Genomic DNA, 19,349 nt, shown 5'->3' with positions numbered 1-19,349 from the left:
CACTACTGCATTTTTAAGCATAAAATTACGATATCCGAATGAAAATTTATTTTTCAATTGTAGATGAAATACACTAGAATGTCGGAAATCGGAATGGACTAAATTCAGTTTGTTTGGATAATAGTTATAAGCTAATAACAAATAAGACGGGAACTAAATGCATTTCAATGGTCCACATTTTTATAGACTTAGTTTTTCATGATAAGAATGGAGCACCACTTATATTGAATGCGGAAAATTTCGACTATACATTTTGGAAGTCTTGTGCTAAAATGGGATAAAAACATCTATCCATTTCCTCCTGAAATAAAGTCTTGATAAGTTGGGCAACCATCTGTAGTTGGCGATTTCGGTGATAAAAAAAACTTACAAATTTCGGTGAGCATCCTTTAATAATGTTTTATGCTAATACCAATATGACATTAACTTTAGAGAGAAAAGTCGCTTATGATACTACTATATCGTCGATGCTCTGTAAAATATTAATTATCACTAATACATGATTGTAAATATTTATATTATAAATCTATACATTATACATACGTACATACTACCTACTACTAACTACAACTAACTTAAAGTTAAACTACTTATTCAGTATTAGTTAACGATTATATGATTCGTTTAATTTGTAATTGTTAAAACAATTTACTCGAAAACAAAAGACATGCAAACTACTATACGTTACTACATATAAATAAAAATTACTAATAACTCTAAATGCTTAATTGCTAACTTAACGGAAACATAAATTTCAGCATTTAACTAAAATTTAGGAATCCTTTATACAATATACATATATACAAACCTCCCCTTCCTCAAATATATACAAACTGTCACTCGTACTTTTAGGCTAAAAAAAATAAATATATATACATATATTTACAAAATACACTAGGTGTAAAATCGATATTTCAAAACGAATTTTACAGGGAACCGCCGGGATCGATATCTGGCAAACTGTAATTTATTATATATTATGTATTTTATTAATTAATTTGAAAATTGGACAGTGTTCCCAAGTCATTCGGGGCAAGCGATCTAAGATATTTTCAAGATAGCCACATTTTCGGTTATACCGGAAGTAGGTATCAAGTTACTTATTTACTATATTTTTACGTTTTTGAATTCCACTCCTAATTTATAATTAAATTCTTTCAAAAGAAAATTACCATTTTTGATAATTTTATCTTATTCAGTATTAAAAATAAGGGTAAGTTTGTGCAAAGTTTTATATTCCAAAACTGGAGAAATGTTGCCAATTTAATGTTTTCATTTCGCGAGTTCAAACGCCAACAAAAATACCTTCTGGTGGTTAAAATTATAACTACAAGTTAAGTAGTCATTTGACACTTGCTTTGTTGACATTGGTGTTTACATCTGATTGTGATTTGTTTTGTTTTCTTCTAATTAACATTTGCAAGCTTTTAAAGAAACAGAAACACATCGAAAAGTGTGCAAGTATTATTTTATGTTATAAATGTCATCAATTCCAATAAATAAAAAAGCAAAAACAAGCCTGACACGTCTCAACTATCACTCGACAACGAGTAATTTGACGTTTCGCAGCGCCACCATTGGTAATTGAACTCGCGAATATTACTGCATCTTATTTTTAAATGCTGTGACTATCATCAGTTGCCATGACGAAAGTGGCCATTTTGTGTTCTAATTAACGGAGTGCATATTAGCAATATAAGATATGCGGATGATACTGTTCTGATGGCTACTAGTCTGGAGGATTTTCAGGAGCTGCTAGACAAAGTAAATAACACTAGCGAATAATTCGGACTGTCGCTAAATGTAAAAAAGACTAAGTTCATGACATTATCCAAAATAACACAAAACAACGCCAAAATCATAGTAATTAACCAAGCCATAGAAGAGTTAATAGGTATGAATTGTATGAATATCTAGGTACCATTGTAAATGAAAACAGCACATGAAGGGCACATGAAGAAATCAAAACCAGAATAGGATAGGCGAGAGCAACATTTATGAAAATTAAAATGGTGTTCTGCAGCAGTGACCTAAGCCTAGATTTAAAGATCAAGCTGGTGAGATGCTATGTGCTATCGGTACTGTTATATAGAGCAGCGGCATGAACTTTAAAGGGGATAGAAATGAAAAGGTTGGAGACATTCGAGCTATGGTTATACCGCAGAATGCTGAAGGTAAATGGACCGATAGAATAACGAATGTGGAAGTCATGAGAAGAATGAGAAAGGATAGAGATTATTGATACGGTAAAAAAAGCTGAAGTATTTGGGACATGTGATGAGGGGAGAAAAATACCACTTACTGCGACTCATAATGCAAGGAAAAATACAGGGACGGAGAAGTGTGGGGAGAAAAAAACGCCATTCTTGATTGGGAAATTTGCGAGACTGGTTCAACTGCACCACAAATCAGCTGTATCACGAATACGTATAGCCTTGATGATTGTCAACCTTCGTAACGTAGACGACACATAAAGAAGAAGAAATAACAGCGAATGTTTAATTTTTGATTATCAGATTACTAGACTGACTGGTTCAGCAAAATAAGTGATAATATAGTGGTGAATACCTTCTTAAACTTTTTAATTGTAGAAACTTTAATATGAGTAAGTATATTCAACAAAATTAGCTCTAACTTAGACCAAGTGGACGATGCAGCTCTCATTTCGAGTTGATCAGTTTAGTTATGTACCAAAAGGCTTATCAATATTATTTGAGGGCAATAAAATGAGCTGAGCAAAGAAAATAAATATTTTTAACAGGCATATTTGTCGTTTGCTTCACACGAACGTAATCAAACTATATCATACTAACAGTTTTTATACAGGGTTATTCACGCTATACGGCACGGAAGTTTGCGGCTAAACCTTTTGATGATACCGAGCGCACATTTTAAAAATATTTTTGTAATGTACAGGGTGTACCAAAAGCTCTAAAGGTACCAAAGTTGCGTTCTGTTTAATTGGAATGTCCTGTATATTATTACATTTTTTGATTCGCTGAACAAAATAAATGTCTGGTTTAATAAGGTTTATAATACCTAAATATTAAAGTTTTTTAAATAATACAAATTTAATCAAAATCTAATCTAATTTTCACATGTCAAATACTTTTCGAAGTATTTAAGTTATCTAAGCGTAATTTATAGTGAAGTGTTACCGTTATACATGTTACACAGGGTGTCCACAACTCTCTAACTTTTTTTTTTTTAATTTTGATTACTGAAAATTCGAATTATTTAAAAAACCTCATTAAAACAATCACTTATTTTGCTCAGAGAATCCAAAAATGCAATAATATATAGGATAATAATATCATTTCGAAAAACACAACTTTGATACTTTTAGGGCTGTTGGGATACTGTACATTACAAAAATATTTTTTTAATGTGCACCCGATAGGCGTCTGTGGATTCATCAAATAATACTTTGCAAAAATCAAACGGGCTAGCCGCAAACGTCCGTGCCGTATAGCGTGAATAACCCTGTATATTATCTTATATATATCTTAAAAGTATACTGTATAGCGCTGTATTATTTTTGTTTCACTTTTAGGTTGAGACTGTCAGAAACGATGACTCAAAGAAATTCTATGCCTACAGATTACTGAGTTTTAGGAATTATTTTTATTTTTGTGTGTGTTGTTTGAAACATGGGATAATTTTAAAATTATCACATTTCGACAACAGTTAAGACAACATGTTAGCTTAAAATGTCTGGTAAATATTGTTATGAAAACGTTATAGAATCATGAAACTACAGAGTGGTTCTTTGATGAGTACAAATATTTTAACTGATGGTATATATTGGTCAAGTTTATTTTTTTACCAAAAAAAATCCCCTTACCAACCCCTGAAGATCAAGAGGAATGTGGCCTAAAGCTGAGAAACTGAAAACACAGACAAATTCTCCGCAGCAATACGTACTAGTAGTGCGATAGGTTTTGGTCATAAGAAAAATGAACCTGATAGTCTTTCTTCTAGGGCCAAAGTGTATCATAATTAAATTATTTGCACTCTTCAAAGATCCACCATGTATAATGTTAGTTGAATCTGGACAGACGAGGGAAAAATTACAAATAATGATGCCTTTAATCGAGATAATTCCCATTATTGAAGCCATTCAAATTTACATGTGTTCATAGAGCAACATTTTCAAGAATTCTCGAAATTTTAATGTTTATTGTGTAATTTGAAATAATAGTGTCGGGGCATTACATTTTTATCAAGAAATTTTAGGAAAATTTGGAAATCGACTATTCACACAATTTCTCGCTCGCTGTTCGTAGGAACCTATTTTATCAACATCGTGACTACATCATCGATATTTTTTTAAAAAATAATTTTGAAGATCGATGGTTAGCCAACAATGGTCCTTTTCTTTATCCACCCGGCTCGCCAGATCTTTCAGTGCCATATTTTTTTATCTGTGGTACATTGAAATATTAAGTCATAGCCAAGACAACTATGAATGCAACGCATGAGGAAATAATTTGCAAACTTAACCCTCGAGTTAATACGAAAAGCGACCCATGAAGTGATGAAGTGCCGCTCAGATGCCAAACATGTTTGGAAATTGAAGGACGCCAGTTTGAACATTTATTGAAAACCCCTTTTTTAGGTCGTTTTTAGTAGCCATATGCGAACAACACAAACTTACCCTTGTTAATACTGAAAAAGATAAGATTATCAAAAATGGGGGATTCCTTTTGGACCAATTGATTTGGGCGGTTTTCTCAACGACATTTTGAAACTTATTTTTTAAACACTGTGTTAATAGTTTTCAAAATCAGTAAAAGATGCCTACGCTTCTCAGCAGCGCCACAGAGAAGCGCTGCAGAGTGGCCCGTGTGAAAAGGCTCTTACCGATTATCATCACGGTCACTAATTAACCACAACATCATTTATCAAAATATTGTCCAAATTCCACTAAAGTAAGTCGCGTTCAACAAGAAATGCGACTCAAGTTAAGTAGCAGATATTTCCTTATAGGAAAAATGGATAATTATTCCAGTGTTGCATCTGTGATTTTTCTCATAAAATTAGGATATAGCAAAAACGGTTAGACCTAGATAAAGGACATACATGGAATATATTTAGAATTTGGAGTAGAATCAAAAAATGGAATTATATATAGGGTGTTCCAGTTAAAATAGGCAAGTTAATACGTACTTGTCGCCATCTTGAAAATATTTTAAGTCGCTTGCCCCCAATGACTGTCCAATTTTCAAGTTTCTCCTAATTACAGTTTCCAGATATCGATAGCGGCGGAAATTTTCTCTAACTTACATAGATAAATATATACAGTTAGTTCACAGATTAGTTGTTGGATTTCTCATCGGACTGAGAATTGGGAGCAGGAAAGAGCAGTCCTTGATATTGCGTCCCGTTTATCTCCATTCGAACAAATATATTTGTCTCTCCTGTTGTACCGTTGACTGAAAAAATAACAAAGTTGTTAACAAATAGTAAGTTCATGTGAACGGACAGGTCAACAATAGGTTTGTGTGGCAGCTACGACTAAAAACCAAAATGAACGTTATACTCCCAGGAAAAACGAAACTTTTAGATTTACTCTTAATAAAGTTCCTGATTTTATACATCCAGAAACAGTAATAAATTAGTCGTTCGGTACCTAATTGATGCTCAAACATTCCATGGAAAAGAGGAAAACCGAATTACTTCACAGGACAAAATTGTAATCAATCAAGCGTTGGGTGTTAAAATTAATGATCCGTCTTTGAATTTAATAAACTGTTCGTTGCGTCACTTTGGCACGCCATATAAAAAGAATTTTCAACAAAATTAACTGATTCAAATGAACTGACTTGTGATTAATAGTATTTTTAGCGCACTGCCAGGAATTAGATTTTATTATATGCTGTCTGTACCAAACAGCTTATAAAGGGTGTTCCAATAAGAACGACGGTTGCTCAGATGCATCAGAATGCGCCAACTGAAGCCACTGTGTTGTTGTTGTTCAAGCAAACTAACTTTTTTGTACCAAAATTGCAAAATACAGATCTCAACAGCATGTGGTTTCAACAGGACGGTGCAACATGCCATACAGCCAGAGAAACTGTTGAATTACTGCACGAATCATTTCCTGGTCGTGTTAGTTCTCGTTTTGGAGATCGGCATTGGCCTCCAAGATCATACGATTTAACGCCTTTCGACTTTTTTCTGTGGGGTTTTTTAAAGTGACAAATTTATGTGAACAAACCAACAACGATTGATGACTTAAAAGATGAAATTCAACGCTGTATCTCTGAAATACCGCAAAATTTATGCGCAACAGTCCTTGAAAATTTCATGAAAAGAGCACGTCTGTGCCAGCAAAGCCGAGGCGGTCATTTGTCCGATGTCTTATTCCATTCATAATTTTATGATGTGCACTTTTATTTTTCAATAAATGTTTCAAACTTATGCTACAAAAATTTAAATCCGTCGTTCTTATTGGAACACCATTTATAAGCCAAAGTACCTCCCAAAATATCGGTGTAAATGTTATGAGTTCAACTTACCACTGGTCTCGATCTTGAAGTTTGCAGTCTGTGGTGGAATGTGGGTAGGTAGACTAGAGGAGGAATCTTCGACATCATGATCCCGGTGAACTCTTTTGTTTTGTGAATTCGAAGCTTCCGGCACCTCCCGCTTCGTCGACTGAGCAGATTCGGAGAGATTAATGGGCTCGTTTTGTGGCTCTATAACTCCATTAGACGATTGGTTCGAGTTGCTTAAATTCCTAAGAGGAGATCGGTGCGAAGCTCTTATTGCAGGCATTTCTCGTGCGGGAGATCTTTGGTATTGAGCAGGCACGCTGTTGTTCAAAGCAATTGCCTGCATGTCAGCTTGTGGAAACCTGAACAGAAATGAAAAGTAAAAATGCTAACTCAGGAATGTGTCGATGTGAACATCAAAAACCATTCTGCTTCAATATTATGTCTCAGTAAACCGGTGTCGTATATGAAAGGATATTAGTCTGGTTTAAGTCACCTTGTTAAGTAGCTTTTAAAGGCAACAACAATGGTAATAAATCCTGAATCCTGCTAAAAAAAATTTTTTATTCTTAACGGGTTGAGCAACTGCTTTAAATTACTTTGTTTTCGAGATTTGTTAAATGCACTTAAAGATTTATTTTTTCATTATTTGACGTAATTACATATGTGCATAAATTTGCAAGAGAGAATAAAAATTCTAATAAAATGAAAATCTTTCCAGGATTTATTAATCAATTTACGAAATATCTCCTAAGCTGCAGTATTTACTGAAGCTAGAGTATAATTTTATACTATTGCAGAAATGTGTATACGACTATCAACCAACACCCAGTTTAGTTCCCAACTTACATTTGTCCATTAAAAAGTTTCATGTATTCGCTTAAATGCTGGGCTATGCAGATACCGTTTTGAATGATCGGCATAGGTTGAGAATTGACACTATGGGACATTCCGTTATGCATTGCGATTCCAGCAGGCAGCATGTTTAACCGTGATTGCATCTGTGATTGGGCAGCCAGTGATAGACCGTTGAACGTTTGTTGCGAATTCGTTGCTCTGAAAGTATCAAAATTCGATTTAGTTCATCTATCATTTTTGTGGCAGAAACAGACAAAAATTAATAATAAAATGCTTACTCTTGGTGGTACTTGAAGTTGTCTATTGGCCCATAATTGCTGCGCCGTCCTTCTCTTTTGTTTCCTTCGATTGCGGTTTGTAGTTCTGAAGTTGTACTCAAATTATGCTTATTACATTCGTACATATACAAATACTTCATGTATCTGAAAATAGCAATTACGCAAAATTAAGAAGGAACCTGTTTTCTACATCAAAATGGGAAAGTATGACAAGTGTGTTAGACGAAAAAGTTACACTTAGTCTAGATTAGTGGTAGATTTAGGCGGAGCTTTCAAACTACCAGCGCACACAGATAAATTATAAAGGCGTTTCAAGAACAACAATTAAATAAGCCGACAGCGGCGGTTCTTTCTTTCTGTCCAAAGGAAACGGACAATATTGTCTAATCAAAAATATTCAATGTTAACCGGTGGACGTAATTTTTCTACTTTTTATTTGGTAGCTGGAATCAACTGGATTTATTTTCAGTTGATTGATGCACTAATCCTCTTTTGACTTTTTTGCCTTTTTTGTGAAGTCTTATATAATATTCATAGTTTTTGGTATAGATTTTGCTTCTGAATAAAAGTTCTGGTAGTTTTTGTAGATTAGTAGATTTTTTTAGAGAACTTTGACCATCAATAAACAGCAGGGAAGCCGGACATTTTTTGTTAGTACGGTAGTAAAGGTAGGTCATATGCCTTTCATTTAAGCCAAAGAATGATGTGCTGTATATAAGCTTGTATATAAGATCTTGAGGAACTGAAGCAAAATATTATTTAATTGCCAGATTTGCCAGTGTGAATAGAATATTTTGAAATAAGTGACGTATAAATAATTTACATACTATAAAAAATAGCAAAACATCAATGTGTTTTGCAAATACTACACTTATATAGACCAGTTTTATTTAATCATCACCTGAAGAGATTTCAGCCCGTCAATGTAGCATGATATACGCAAATTGCCTCGCTTTATGCCAAGAAAATTCATCATCATAATGTTATGATGAGATTCCGAACAAAAAAGTGAACCAAGGCGGACTGACTGTGCATTGCCGTCAGTTCGCCCGGCGGTGAAATACACATAAAATTTAATACATATATATAAAAAAATAAAACGTTAAAATAAAATAAAGAGACCGTGTAAGAATGAGATTATTTTTCAATGCGGGCCGCTATTTGGGTATTCGAAACTTGATTTACTGCCGAATGTCAATAAAAATTTAAATCATATGCTATAAACTGATACATCACTGAAACGGTCTATAAAACCAGCCAGACAAAAAAAAATTGAAGAGAACTTTCAGAGTTGAGGATCTTAAATCCGCTTTAATTATTATAAAAAGTTTTGAGGTTAATTATATTTAATAAAAATGATTTATTACCCTTTTTATGTGTGGGTTTTTGTGAAATAATAAAAGTAGCTGCCTTTTAAGACTTTGGTTTAATGGCTGAACGGAGAAATATGAAATTTGTATTGGTAATGGGGTTTAAGCATGTTTAAATAGCATCAATAAAATGGTTCGTTTAATTTAAATGAAAATATCGCCTGCATTTTGGTATAAAGCGTCAAAGCGTGTGTGATGGCATATAAATGACCTGATAAAATCATATGATAAGCTTTTAACGAAGTAAAAACGATATTTGCGAAAATCAGATAGAATAAAATGCAACAACCACAAGTAAATTTAGATATTTTCTGCTATAAAGTATTTCTTTTATGTTTCTTGCCATAAAAGGTGCGAGTAGCATTTTTCCGATTATCTGAATGAGCCAAATGGTGTCTCATTGCGTACAATTAAGTAACTCAAATCATAAAAACGTCAATATGTGGTTGCCAAACCCAAAATTGAGCAATAATAAAAACATTGTTATGTTATACCACTCTAGTTATCTCGCATTTTCCTTGTATAAATATTTGAACAGATTTCTGCGTTTAAATTTATGGATTTGAAACATATTTTATTTGCAATATGTTTTTGATACTCGTAAGTTCGGAAACAATTTTTTTAAATGTTATTATTTTCCAAAGTTTTCAATTTACTAAAAACTCAATGCTGGTGAAAATTAAGAAATTATATTATTTTGCGTTCCTTACCTGAGAAGCAAAGTTCATTTAACCATTTGAAAATAATAAGTCTAACTAATTGATATTCTTTTTTTAGCGAGAGTTTCTTCTCAGTTCTCCAGTTCAATCTCGAATGCATCGAAAAACATGTATTTTATAAAAATATAGGTTGTTTCAAAACGATATTTGGGAGTTAATCACTTTGAAATTACATAAATCCGATTTAATGATATCACAATCCCAATAAAGAATTGCTGGTTCAAATTTTGAGTTTTTGGATATTTTTTAGACGAGTTGCGAAACACACTTCTCGTCTCGTAAAACTCTTTGTTTTTTCGATTTCCTAGCGGTATGAGATAAAGCTGTTCCCACTTGCTCGAATAATAACTAATTATTAAGTAGGCCAGGAATAAAAAGTGTTTCGAGAATATTTACATAATTCTCGTACATCACAATCATTTGCATGGTAATTTGCATCTTCAAAGAAATAGAGACCAAAAAGGTCCATGATTTCTCGAGAATTTTCGTTTTACAAATACCTAAAATTCTGTTTGTTAATCACGCCCTTCAAAAAAATGCCTCTTAAAATATTGTAAATGTGTTACCATTCCAAATTTGAAAAACAAAATTATCTGGCTTGTTGATAGTTAGGATACATCTTCAGAGCTAAGATCTTGCGCCATTTGGTATTTGTAGGGACAAACTTTAACCCTTTGTGAATAATTCTTCCTAAGCTCGCTTTTGATAATCCCAAAATAAGGGTTGCATATTATTTATTATGTATTTATTATATTATGGATAACGCTGGGAAAATTTAATTCAATTGTGTTTCCATTTAGTTTTCCATGCCGTTAATTCAGGTGAGATACTTAATTATCAAAATTTTGTGAAATTATTAAATTTCATAAAATTTATAATGCTTTAACTAGAAGCACTTTTACGGCACTTAATACGACATAAACTGAACTTACTGCGTTCTAAGCGTGAAGGCGGCTGAAGTTATCGAAGATGGTAGGTGTAGTCCTTTAATTATCTCTTGCCATAACTTCTTATTGATTACGTCAACTAATCCGCCCCGAGCCACTACCAGATTATACAATTCGAAGAGGTCCAACACTGTCTTCGCCATTATCGGTAAGCGATTAATTGGAGTACCTGAAAAGAAATAAATTATTTAATTTCATAATGATTCTAGTTTGTCTGTCACAATGGATTTTTGTCAATTACTTTTACTTCTTAAGCAAGGTGGATACAGAGAGGCTCTAAAGCGTTCACTGCTGATTTACCAGTAAAAAAAACTCCCCAAAATCAGTTACACAATTCTTCAAATCAATGTTTTTACAAAAGTAAAAAAACTGAAACTAGAAAATATAACTGGAACATCCGAAAGACTACTTCAATTACAAATAAAATGGAAGATACATTTCTACAACTGGACTATACTGAATCCCCTTTGCGGTACACTTACAAACACAACAGCCAGACAATAAAAAATGAAAGCTTAAATTCGATTTCAGTAAAAGCTTAGAAAATACATATTTTTTTGTTTTCATTTATTTAAAGCAAGGTTAACATAGATATAGACATTTTCATGGAAATATTTAATATATCTACCTATATAATAATACTTCTATGCAACTTGTACCTCGTAAACTAAACATCTTGTATGTTCACATCTGGCAATAAATGTAATTACCGAACTGCGTTTAGCCCCCATATATTGTTAATGACAGAAATAATAATTGAAATATTAGACGATAAAATTGCTTGGACTTTTGCCACTTTATTAACAAGAAAACGCAGAAGCTGATCGGTGTATAAATAATTCGTCTGTCAAGAAAAAAACTGTGGACGTGCTAAACAAATGCGCTTTAAGAAAATAAATTCGTTTTCTATCCACGTCAGCAGACGATTTCCGATTGTTTTGGTTCTAATCAGGGAATATGTACCTGCAATCTGTAATAAAAACATTTTAATTTACTTTATTTCTTACACAATTTACGCAAAACGAAACCCAAAATAAAAAACGAAATTTTTCCAATGAATAACAACATGTTTCAGAGCTTTCTTGGCTGAAGAATAATTTCATAGTCGCTTTTCTTGCACAATGAATTGAAAACATTTGTTAAAAGAACGGGCATCGGAACATAATTACCAGCACCCAAAATAGAATTCTAAATCATAATCTACAGACTAACTCTAAAATTAAATAAATCATGGTGGAATTCTCAAGATCCAGCCAGGAAAACAAAACAAAAATGTCAAATGATGATTCAGGTTATTAAAAGATTTTTAAAACGGTCATTAGCGCTGTTTTGGCGCAAATAGGCCAGAAGAAAATCAACCAGATTTCGAACTTTATGTGCAACATTTTAATGTGAAGTGAATAAATCAATATTATTTAACGCCATATAAAACATTACATTTAAAAAAAACTGTGGCTGCATGAGTCATAGTAGAAAATGAATGTAAATGTAAATGGGCACTTTGGGTATTTTACGACTAGTAAAGGGTGTTTCAAAATTAACGCCAGTATTCCATTATAATAAATAGAAAGCACAGTGTGAGTTTTTAGATTCTCCTTTTTCCGGTTTTGTTTTTAAAAGTAAAGTAGATTAGTTAATTAGATTGACTAAATTGCTTCCATGCCTTTGCATAAATCCCGTTAATCAGCGGCTAGTGTCCTTCTGTTATAAAACATTTGACTTCAAATAGCCCGATGAAAAGAAATTTATTTAACACCAATAATCACCGCCACATGACTCAGTTCTTTTCACCTTTAATTATAAGAACATTTTTTTTATGTCTAACAGTAGAAAATGTTATATGCATTTACACTATGCAGGTTTCAACCCCTAATAGAGAATCGGTTTTCGTATTTTCTAAAACTTCAGATTTTTAATCGTGAGAAAAATATAGGTAATGCGGAAATTATATAAGAAACAAAGAATTTAGAAAATAGCAAAAGAACTGAAATGGCAAACTCTTTGAGATTATTTGATTGTCTTTTATTGGTTACTACTACATTTCAAGTTTATTATTATTAACTGTTTTATTTATCTTTAAGTCTTATTTAAAAGCTGCAAACCAAGACCAAGGCCATAAAATAATTTAGGGACACCGTTCATGTAATCAATATAAAATATAATTGGTAACTGTTTACATATATTCGATCGAAAAACCGCAAATGAATAGAAAACAAACTAAAATCTCAATCTAAATCACAACAAAATCCTTTCTTCAATAATAATGAATGCTTTTGTTATTTTTTTAACCAAAGATTAACCACTTCGCTTTAAAAAACATATATTTGTTTATATAACATTTAACTTGTGTTAAAGTACAAAGTTATTACAATGTACAATGTTACTCAAATTACTAATTGAGAAAGATGTTTACTTAAAAAAAAGGAGTATCTAATAACTAGCGTCCGGTGATAATTTCTTTGCATACAAAATATCTTTGAAATCAGGAAGGAAAATTATTCGTTTCAGTGGGTTACTATGGAATGATAGATTTCGAAAAAAAAACTAGCAAACGTCGTAGGAAAGCAGTGTAAAAACTAGTCTCTATGAAATAAGTTAAATACGGCCGATTTACGTTTATTTACCAGTTTTCCAACTTTTTCGTTAGCTTTGCGTTTGTTAAAAATTTTTGAAATACATACCAATAATAACTAGCTAAGTTCCAGTTTCCTGACCGAAATGGAATAATTGCAAGATGCTTGATTTTCTTGGAAATTCGGTATGGGCAGTGGTGAAGATTCTTTCTTTTCTTCGCCACTGCCCAGACCGAATTCTCAACAGAAACAACCATCTTGCAATAATAATAACAAGCGTTATGCAAAAAATAATATACATTTTGGGCTGATTTATTTTTTTTATTAATTAATCAAATTGTGTTTATAAAATTATCAGCTAATAACTTAATCAATGTAACTAAAATTTATCAAAAATTTTCACGAAACCCGTTTAAAAGGTTCTCCCGGTGTAATATGTCGATAAATTTACTGATAGGAAAACTTTAGAATGGAAATTGAAAATTCCTGGTAGATTTGATGGATGCATGTTAGGAAGAGCAGATCGAATTGGAAACAAAATTTATACATCTGGCGAGGTAAAACAATCGAAGGCTATTTCAGAAGAATTGCATTGCAAGAAATACAAAAAATGTGTATTGTATATTCATGTATTCGCATATCTTTCAGTTCTGAGTCTGAAATCAATATAATTAAATTTATTAGTTTATATATTAATGTAGACTCATGAAACTGGTTAGCTTGTCGGTAATGTATGTCGTCCTAGAATATAATTTATTGATGAGGTTTCGCAAGCACGAGTGACGTGCATCTTCAGAAGTGATTTGCTCGAAAGCTTCCACTGAACTTATTCAATTTTTCGGGCGCAGCTCGTGTTTACGCGCAGATTGTGTCAGCTTAAAGTTTAAGACGGATGTAATCGAAACTAATCTTCCAGTTAACTTCCTTTTTACAAGATAGAAGGAAGACAACTTGTAAACTGCCTTATTTTATTTTCTTAAGGGCTAAAGTTTTATTTTAAAGTAAATGGTGAAAATTTACTTTTAGTTATTACAATTTGCTCAGTTTTGTCCACGTCTGTAAATAGAAATTGAGTTAGTGAAATGTGTATATGGAGCTAATAATTTGTGGCGTATTTTCGTCTACATGATTCTCCCCACTAAAATCAGATTTCTACGCTTATAGATAATTATTTTCCAATACAGTTCGAGGTTTAAAATATTTTGCATAATTTATTAGTGATGAAAAGGGGAAGATAGCGAGAAGACTATTGACTTGCGATGACTTTTCAAAAAATGGAGTCTTAGTAAATTCTCCGGATGAAATGAGCAAAATATATATGAATTATGGTTAAAGAAACACACCATTTTTTATAGAAACTTTATATTTTTGGAATAGAGAATCGGAAGCAACTCTTGCAAATAAATAATGATCCAAAAGATGAAACTTGCGCAATATTAAACGTCATTAGTTATAATTCAATGCAAATAATTATTACAAGCTGTTTGGGTTCCAAATCGATAATTTTGTATTTAATAAAATATATAAAAAAGAGGCATACACTGGGCACTGAGGCAGAAAATGCTGTCTATTCAGGAATACGAAGAGTCGAATGAGTCGGAACAAATAGTAAGTACAAGGTTCAAAGATTTTCAAAGAATTTCAGTTTATAATCACCTATAATGACCCTTAAAATTGCCATAAAATTTGCTATAAAATTAGATCAGACATTGTGGTACTTATACCTGCCGGCATTATCCACACGAAGTTAGATATTAAAATAGCAGACTGACGGCTGACAGACGATGACTGATTATACCAACCAGACATGTGATCAAATTAGATGCGAGAGACAAATAAAAATATTATGTGGCACACGGAATAATATAAATAGTTTATATCTGTCTTCATTTTTAGGCTGCGAGCATCGTCGAACGACCGGTAGAATATGATCTAATGACTTGACGGAAAACCTGGATAAATCGTAACTTTTTCAGATTTTGATTAAAAAGATGGTAATTTTTTTGAAATTCCCGATATCTTTTGTATAGGAGGCGGAACCTGGATATCTGATCCTTTGATGTTTCAGTTTCTCTAAAGTTTAGCAAACCAAAACAAAGTTCCTAAATCATTCTGTGATTTTAATACCGTCGTAATAATTTACCAGAGGGTCAGCCTCAGCCGGTAGAATTTTAATTCATAAAAGTCACTGCCGGATAAAATATGGTTTCAATGTGGCAAACGGGCCTTACTTTTACGACGTCCCGTATAGTCGGCACTTATTTAGTCAAAAGACATTTTACATTTTATGTATCACTTTCGTTGCGACTTCTTTCCATTTTGATCCCGTCGATCCGATCAAAGGATTCATCGCATATTGTTGCACTTGGAACTTTAATGGTCTGCTGGCTTTGTGTCTGGATCTTTATGTGGATCGTGCACTTTGTGGTTGATATATTGACCGTGTGTGGTTCGCCAGATCGTGTTAATAGTCGCTAATACCGTGCATTTTCGAATAATTAAACATTTAACAACTGGCGTGCCGCATTTTCGTTTTTTACAGATAGACCGTTTTGCTTGATGGGTTTTCTTCGTCCTGAGAGCACCTGCATGGATGTCCTTAATACGTGTTTTTTAAATAAGCTTAACTTCATTTGTTCTCAATTTAGTGGCAAATCCATACAATCTTGCAAACAAGCACAGAAAAAGCCGAAATATGAAAATCATCAAAACACAGAAAAAATAGTAAATGAACGCACAGGCACAATATTAATGGTTAGTCTAGTCTATACAGACAGTATTACTGAATTTGCTGGTTCAGTAACAAGTTTTCTCAAGTTTTGAATCATTTTGAAAGTGAAATAAAGATAATGTTGATAAGTTTTGTCTGTTCTGCTTAGCCACCAATCAACCAGACGAGTGTGTTTCTTGAAAGACAATTGCTCAACACTAGTTACAAATTTGCAACACCGTTTCGGTGGCGAAAATAAAAATACTACACCGCTCTAATTACCGAATTGCCGCTGTTCCAGGAGTCTGGCAAATTTTGACTGATCTAGACTAAGTAGCAAGTTTGATTAATTACGGACAGTGAATGCCCAAGTTAATAGAAAGTATGTTGCTTACGTGAATTTGTTTTATTTTTGCTTGCGAAAAAATAAGGCCAAGTAAGGAACGCGCCTAATAGTCGACTTCAATCTTAAAAGCTGCAACAGCAACTGTTAAAGCGCACAGACTAATAGAGAGTAAGATCAACGACTAATTATCACATCACTTTTAACAGTGTTTTCAAGGAACTGAAGGAAATCAAACAATATGAGCTTTGACGTGATTCATCTAAAAGAAATCATTATATGCCGCCATGTCCGTTATTCCATTAAAATGAGACCCAGAATTTAAACAATTCCATTGTTTATTCAGTTTGAAATTAATGCTAAAATCTTTTTATTATAGCGGATATTTACAATGGTTAAACCTTAATTGTAAAATAATGTTTGCTTTCTATGTGTTATGTCGAGATTTGGTCGGAACAAATAAAAGATAAATCCTCCGCATCGTATTTAATTTACCACGGATTTTTCATCCACATTATGAAATAATTCACATTATTAGGAGTGTTTTATCGTTCATTTGTATTGATGTTCGTCCAATCTCTGTGTTTTTAATGGATATCTCGCTATCTACTGAGTTTTTGGTTGAACAAAAAACTCAATGAAAATATGGAATTAAACATACAATAATGAGCAAATGCAGCTTCTTTTACAATAATGTCTAATTCCTCTCTTCCCTGAACAATTTTCAACCATATTTTTCTCGAAAAATGTCTCCACGATATTTCCGTTCACATTATCTCGTGCTACTAGGAAAGCTTCGAGTAACTTTTTTTTGCTTAGTTTTTTCAGCAGCGCAACTGTGGACTCAAGATTGTACTTAAAGCTGTGTTTAATAAATCCTATTGCCTATGTTGGAAACAAATCTTAAAATAATTAAGGAAATAGATTACGGTGATTTAAAAATAATCCAGAATATAATTATGACAATTTAGATGAAATCTGTTAAACAGACATGAGTATAGTTTACTTTAACTTGATCAATAAGTGGAAGGAAATAAAGACACAAGCTTAAAAAAACAAAATACTATTTGATTTAAAGTTACTGTTTAAATTTGATATTGACATGTATTAGTTTTTGTAACTGGATTTTTTTAACAAAGCAACACTTTTAAGCTTGCTTCTTCAGCCTCACTTTAATTACGAGAGTTCTTCTTCAACTTTAATTGGAAATCAGATCATAAATTATTGAAATATTGCATTAACTAGTCAATTCGCAATTTAGTCCAAATCTAAAACATCACATAATGATGAATAAAATTAAATGGAAAAAAATAAAGACACTTGCTTATCGAATAAACTTTATCTTAAAAATTGGTTGCTCTTCAGTCCTGAACGTGTTGAATGAACACACTGAATGCACTTATTAAATTTTTTCAGTTGAAGAAAGATGCAATAGATAAATATAAATCTTCACAAATTATCTGATGGTTTGAAGACCAGCAAATATGCAACACTTTATGGTAACTGTGCAACATTGTCTGGGTTATTTTAAAAATAAGCCATCTTAATAGGCATAAACGGCACTAACCCTGTCAAATAACTTATAAACGGACCAAACTGAAAGAAAGGGCTCTTATATTAAGCGTATAATACGAGCGGGCCACAATAAGACATGCAAAATAAAACGTAAAGCGAAAGCTTTTTATTGAAAAATAATACCCCGGCCGTAATTAAAATGCAGCTGTGTTAATTTATTTGATTTTACGATCGTGCATCAAAAAGGCCGCAATTTTAATAATATTCCATCCATTTTCGTAGAAATGTGAATATGTTACGGTCGTGTGACGTCACAGCGGAGTTCATATGGTTTTTCCGAGAAGAAACGGCTATATTTAGGTTGAAATGATGAAGCTTTTCCGAAAATGAAAATTTCACATTTCACTTAAGAATTTCAGTGTTAGAGCATCAGCAGTTCATGGCAGCTTAAATATTTTTATTCAGAGTTGGAATAATAAAGTTCAACAAACCATCAATGAACTTTCGTGAAAATAGTCAATGGAAATAATAGATCTATAAATGCGATTTCCATGTTTCATTGGTAGTCAATAATGGAGAACGAAGATTGGCATTATTTTCGAAACTTAAGTGAACAAGTGTTCCAGCATTTAATTATAACGCAACATAAAGCACAAATCATTCCCATAAATATTATTGATTTTTTATTAAACGTTTGCGAAATGATAGAGCTTTACTTGAAAGTAGTCTGAAGCAAGAATGAATATATTAGACCTCTCAAGAGAAAAAATTACTGTAACAATATCTATTCAATATTTAGGAAAAATCAATCAAACAGGAAGTATCAATTTCCTTTAATAAAAAGCTTGTTAAAATGTATTTCTGCATTTCTCTGCTCTTTGCCTACTACTTTCATATTTCAAGCTATTCAGCGTTTGACCGCATGTAGTTAGTCGTATTAACTAATGATAACTCATAAATAAATGGTTGATTCATTAGTTTACTTACAGTATCGAATCTGTATTTGTGGGAAAAGTGAAAGGTAATACTTCGTCAAAGTAATTACATATGGAACTTTATATTGCCAAAGTATCTTAGTCTCATGTAACTGAAATAACTTCAGTTGTAAAAATATTTAGTTCATAAAGGGAAATATTAAAAATTTAATAGTATCTATTAATTCATGAATTATATTTGGCTGTAAATTCATATTCTTTAAAATAACGATTCTAAGCGTTGTTTGCTTTAGTAGACACTGAGTTTTTGTTGGGTGTGTTATTGAAAATTACTTTTTTTATTCCGTTCAATTATCAATTGGGAGCTTTCTCACTTCTGTTCTGCGTTGTCTACTGCTTTAAAATCTTTGTTAGTTTAGTAACTTGTTTGATGAATAAACGGTAAGACGCAAATAAACTCATTGTTCTTATAAAATCTCAAACACCTAACTTTCCATAAATTAACACCAACAGTTCTCTTCAAATCGGAGTTTAGTAAATAACTGGTCATAAATTTGCTCTCAGGCTATTATACAAATTACGTGTTTAACATAACAACCAGAGT

At 32.4% G+C, this 19,349-nt stretch overlaps 1 protein-coding gene across 5 annotated transcripts in view; it reads right to left on the bottom strand.

Annotated features, from left to right (window-relative positions):
• Window positions 1-373: 373 nt before the first annotated feature.
• LOC109545195 (protein dead ringer) overlaps window positions 374-19,349 on the bottom strand; it is a 114,175-nt gene continuing 95,199 nt past the window's right edge. For 4 of the 5 annotated variants that reach the window (XM_048667204.1, XM_048667206.1, XM_048667208.1 and 1 more), the window contains 5 exons: window positions 10,655-10,838; window positions 7,634-7,777; window positions 7,347-7,553; window positions 6,522-6,859; window positions 3,686-5,435 (listed from right to left, as the gene is read on the bottom strand). In XM_048667204.1, the coding sequence (XP_048523161.1) occupies window positions 5,317-5,435; window positions 6,522-6,859; window positions 7,347-7,553; window positions 7,634-7,777; window positions 10,655-10,838 (992 nt within the window). In that variant the 3' untranslated portion in view covers window positions 3,686-5,316. Of the gene's footprint in view, window positions 854-3,685; window positions 5,436-6,521; window positions 6,860-7,346; window positions 7,554-7,633; window positions 7,778-10,654; window positions 10,839-19,349 lie in introns of those variants that run through there. The other variant, XM_048667205.1, reaches the window with a different exon arrangement.

The sequence above is a fragment of the Dendroctonus ponderosae genome, unplaced genomic scaffold (genome assembly GCF_020466585.1).
Source record: "Dendroctonus ponderosae isolate FM_Combo_2020 unplaced genomic scaffold, Dpon_F_20191213v2 Dpon_F_20191213_6, whole genome shotgun sequence".
In the NCBI taxonomy this organism is placed as follows: Eukaryota; Metazoa; Arthropoda; class Insecta; order Coleoptera; family Curculionidae; genus Dendroctonus; species Dendroctonus ponderosae.
The sequence above is the reverse complement of the archived record's forward strand: the minus strand, read 5'-3'. Positions and strand labels throughout refer to the sequence as shown.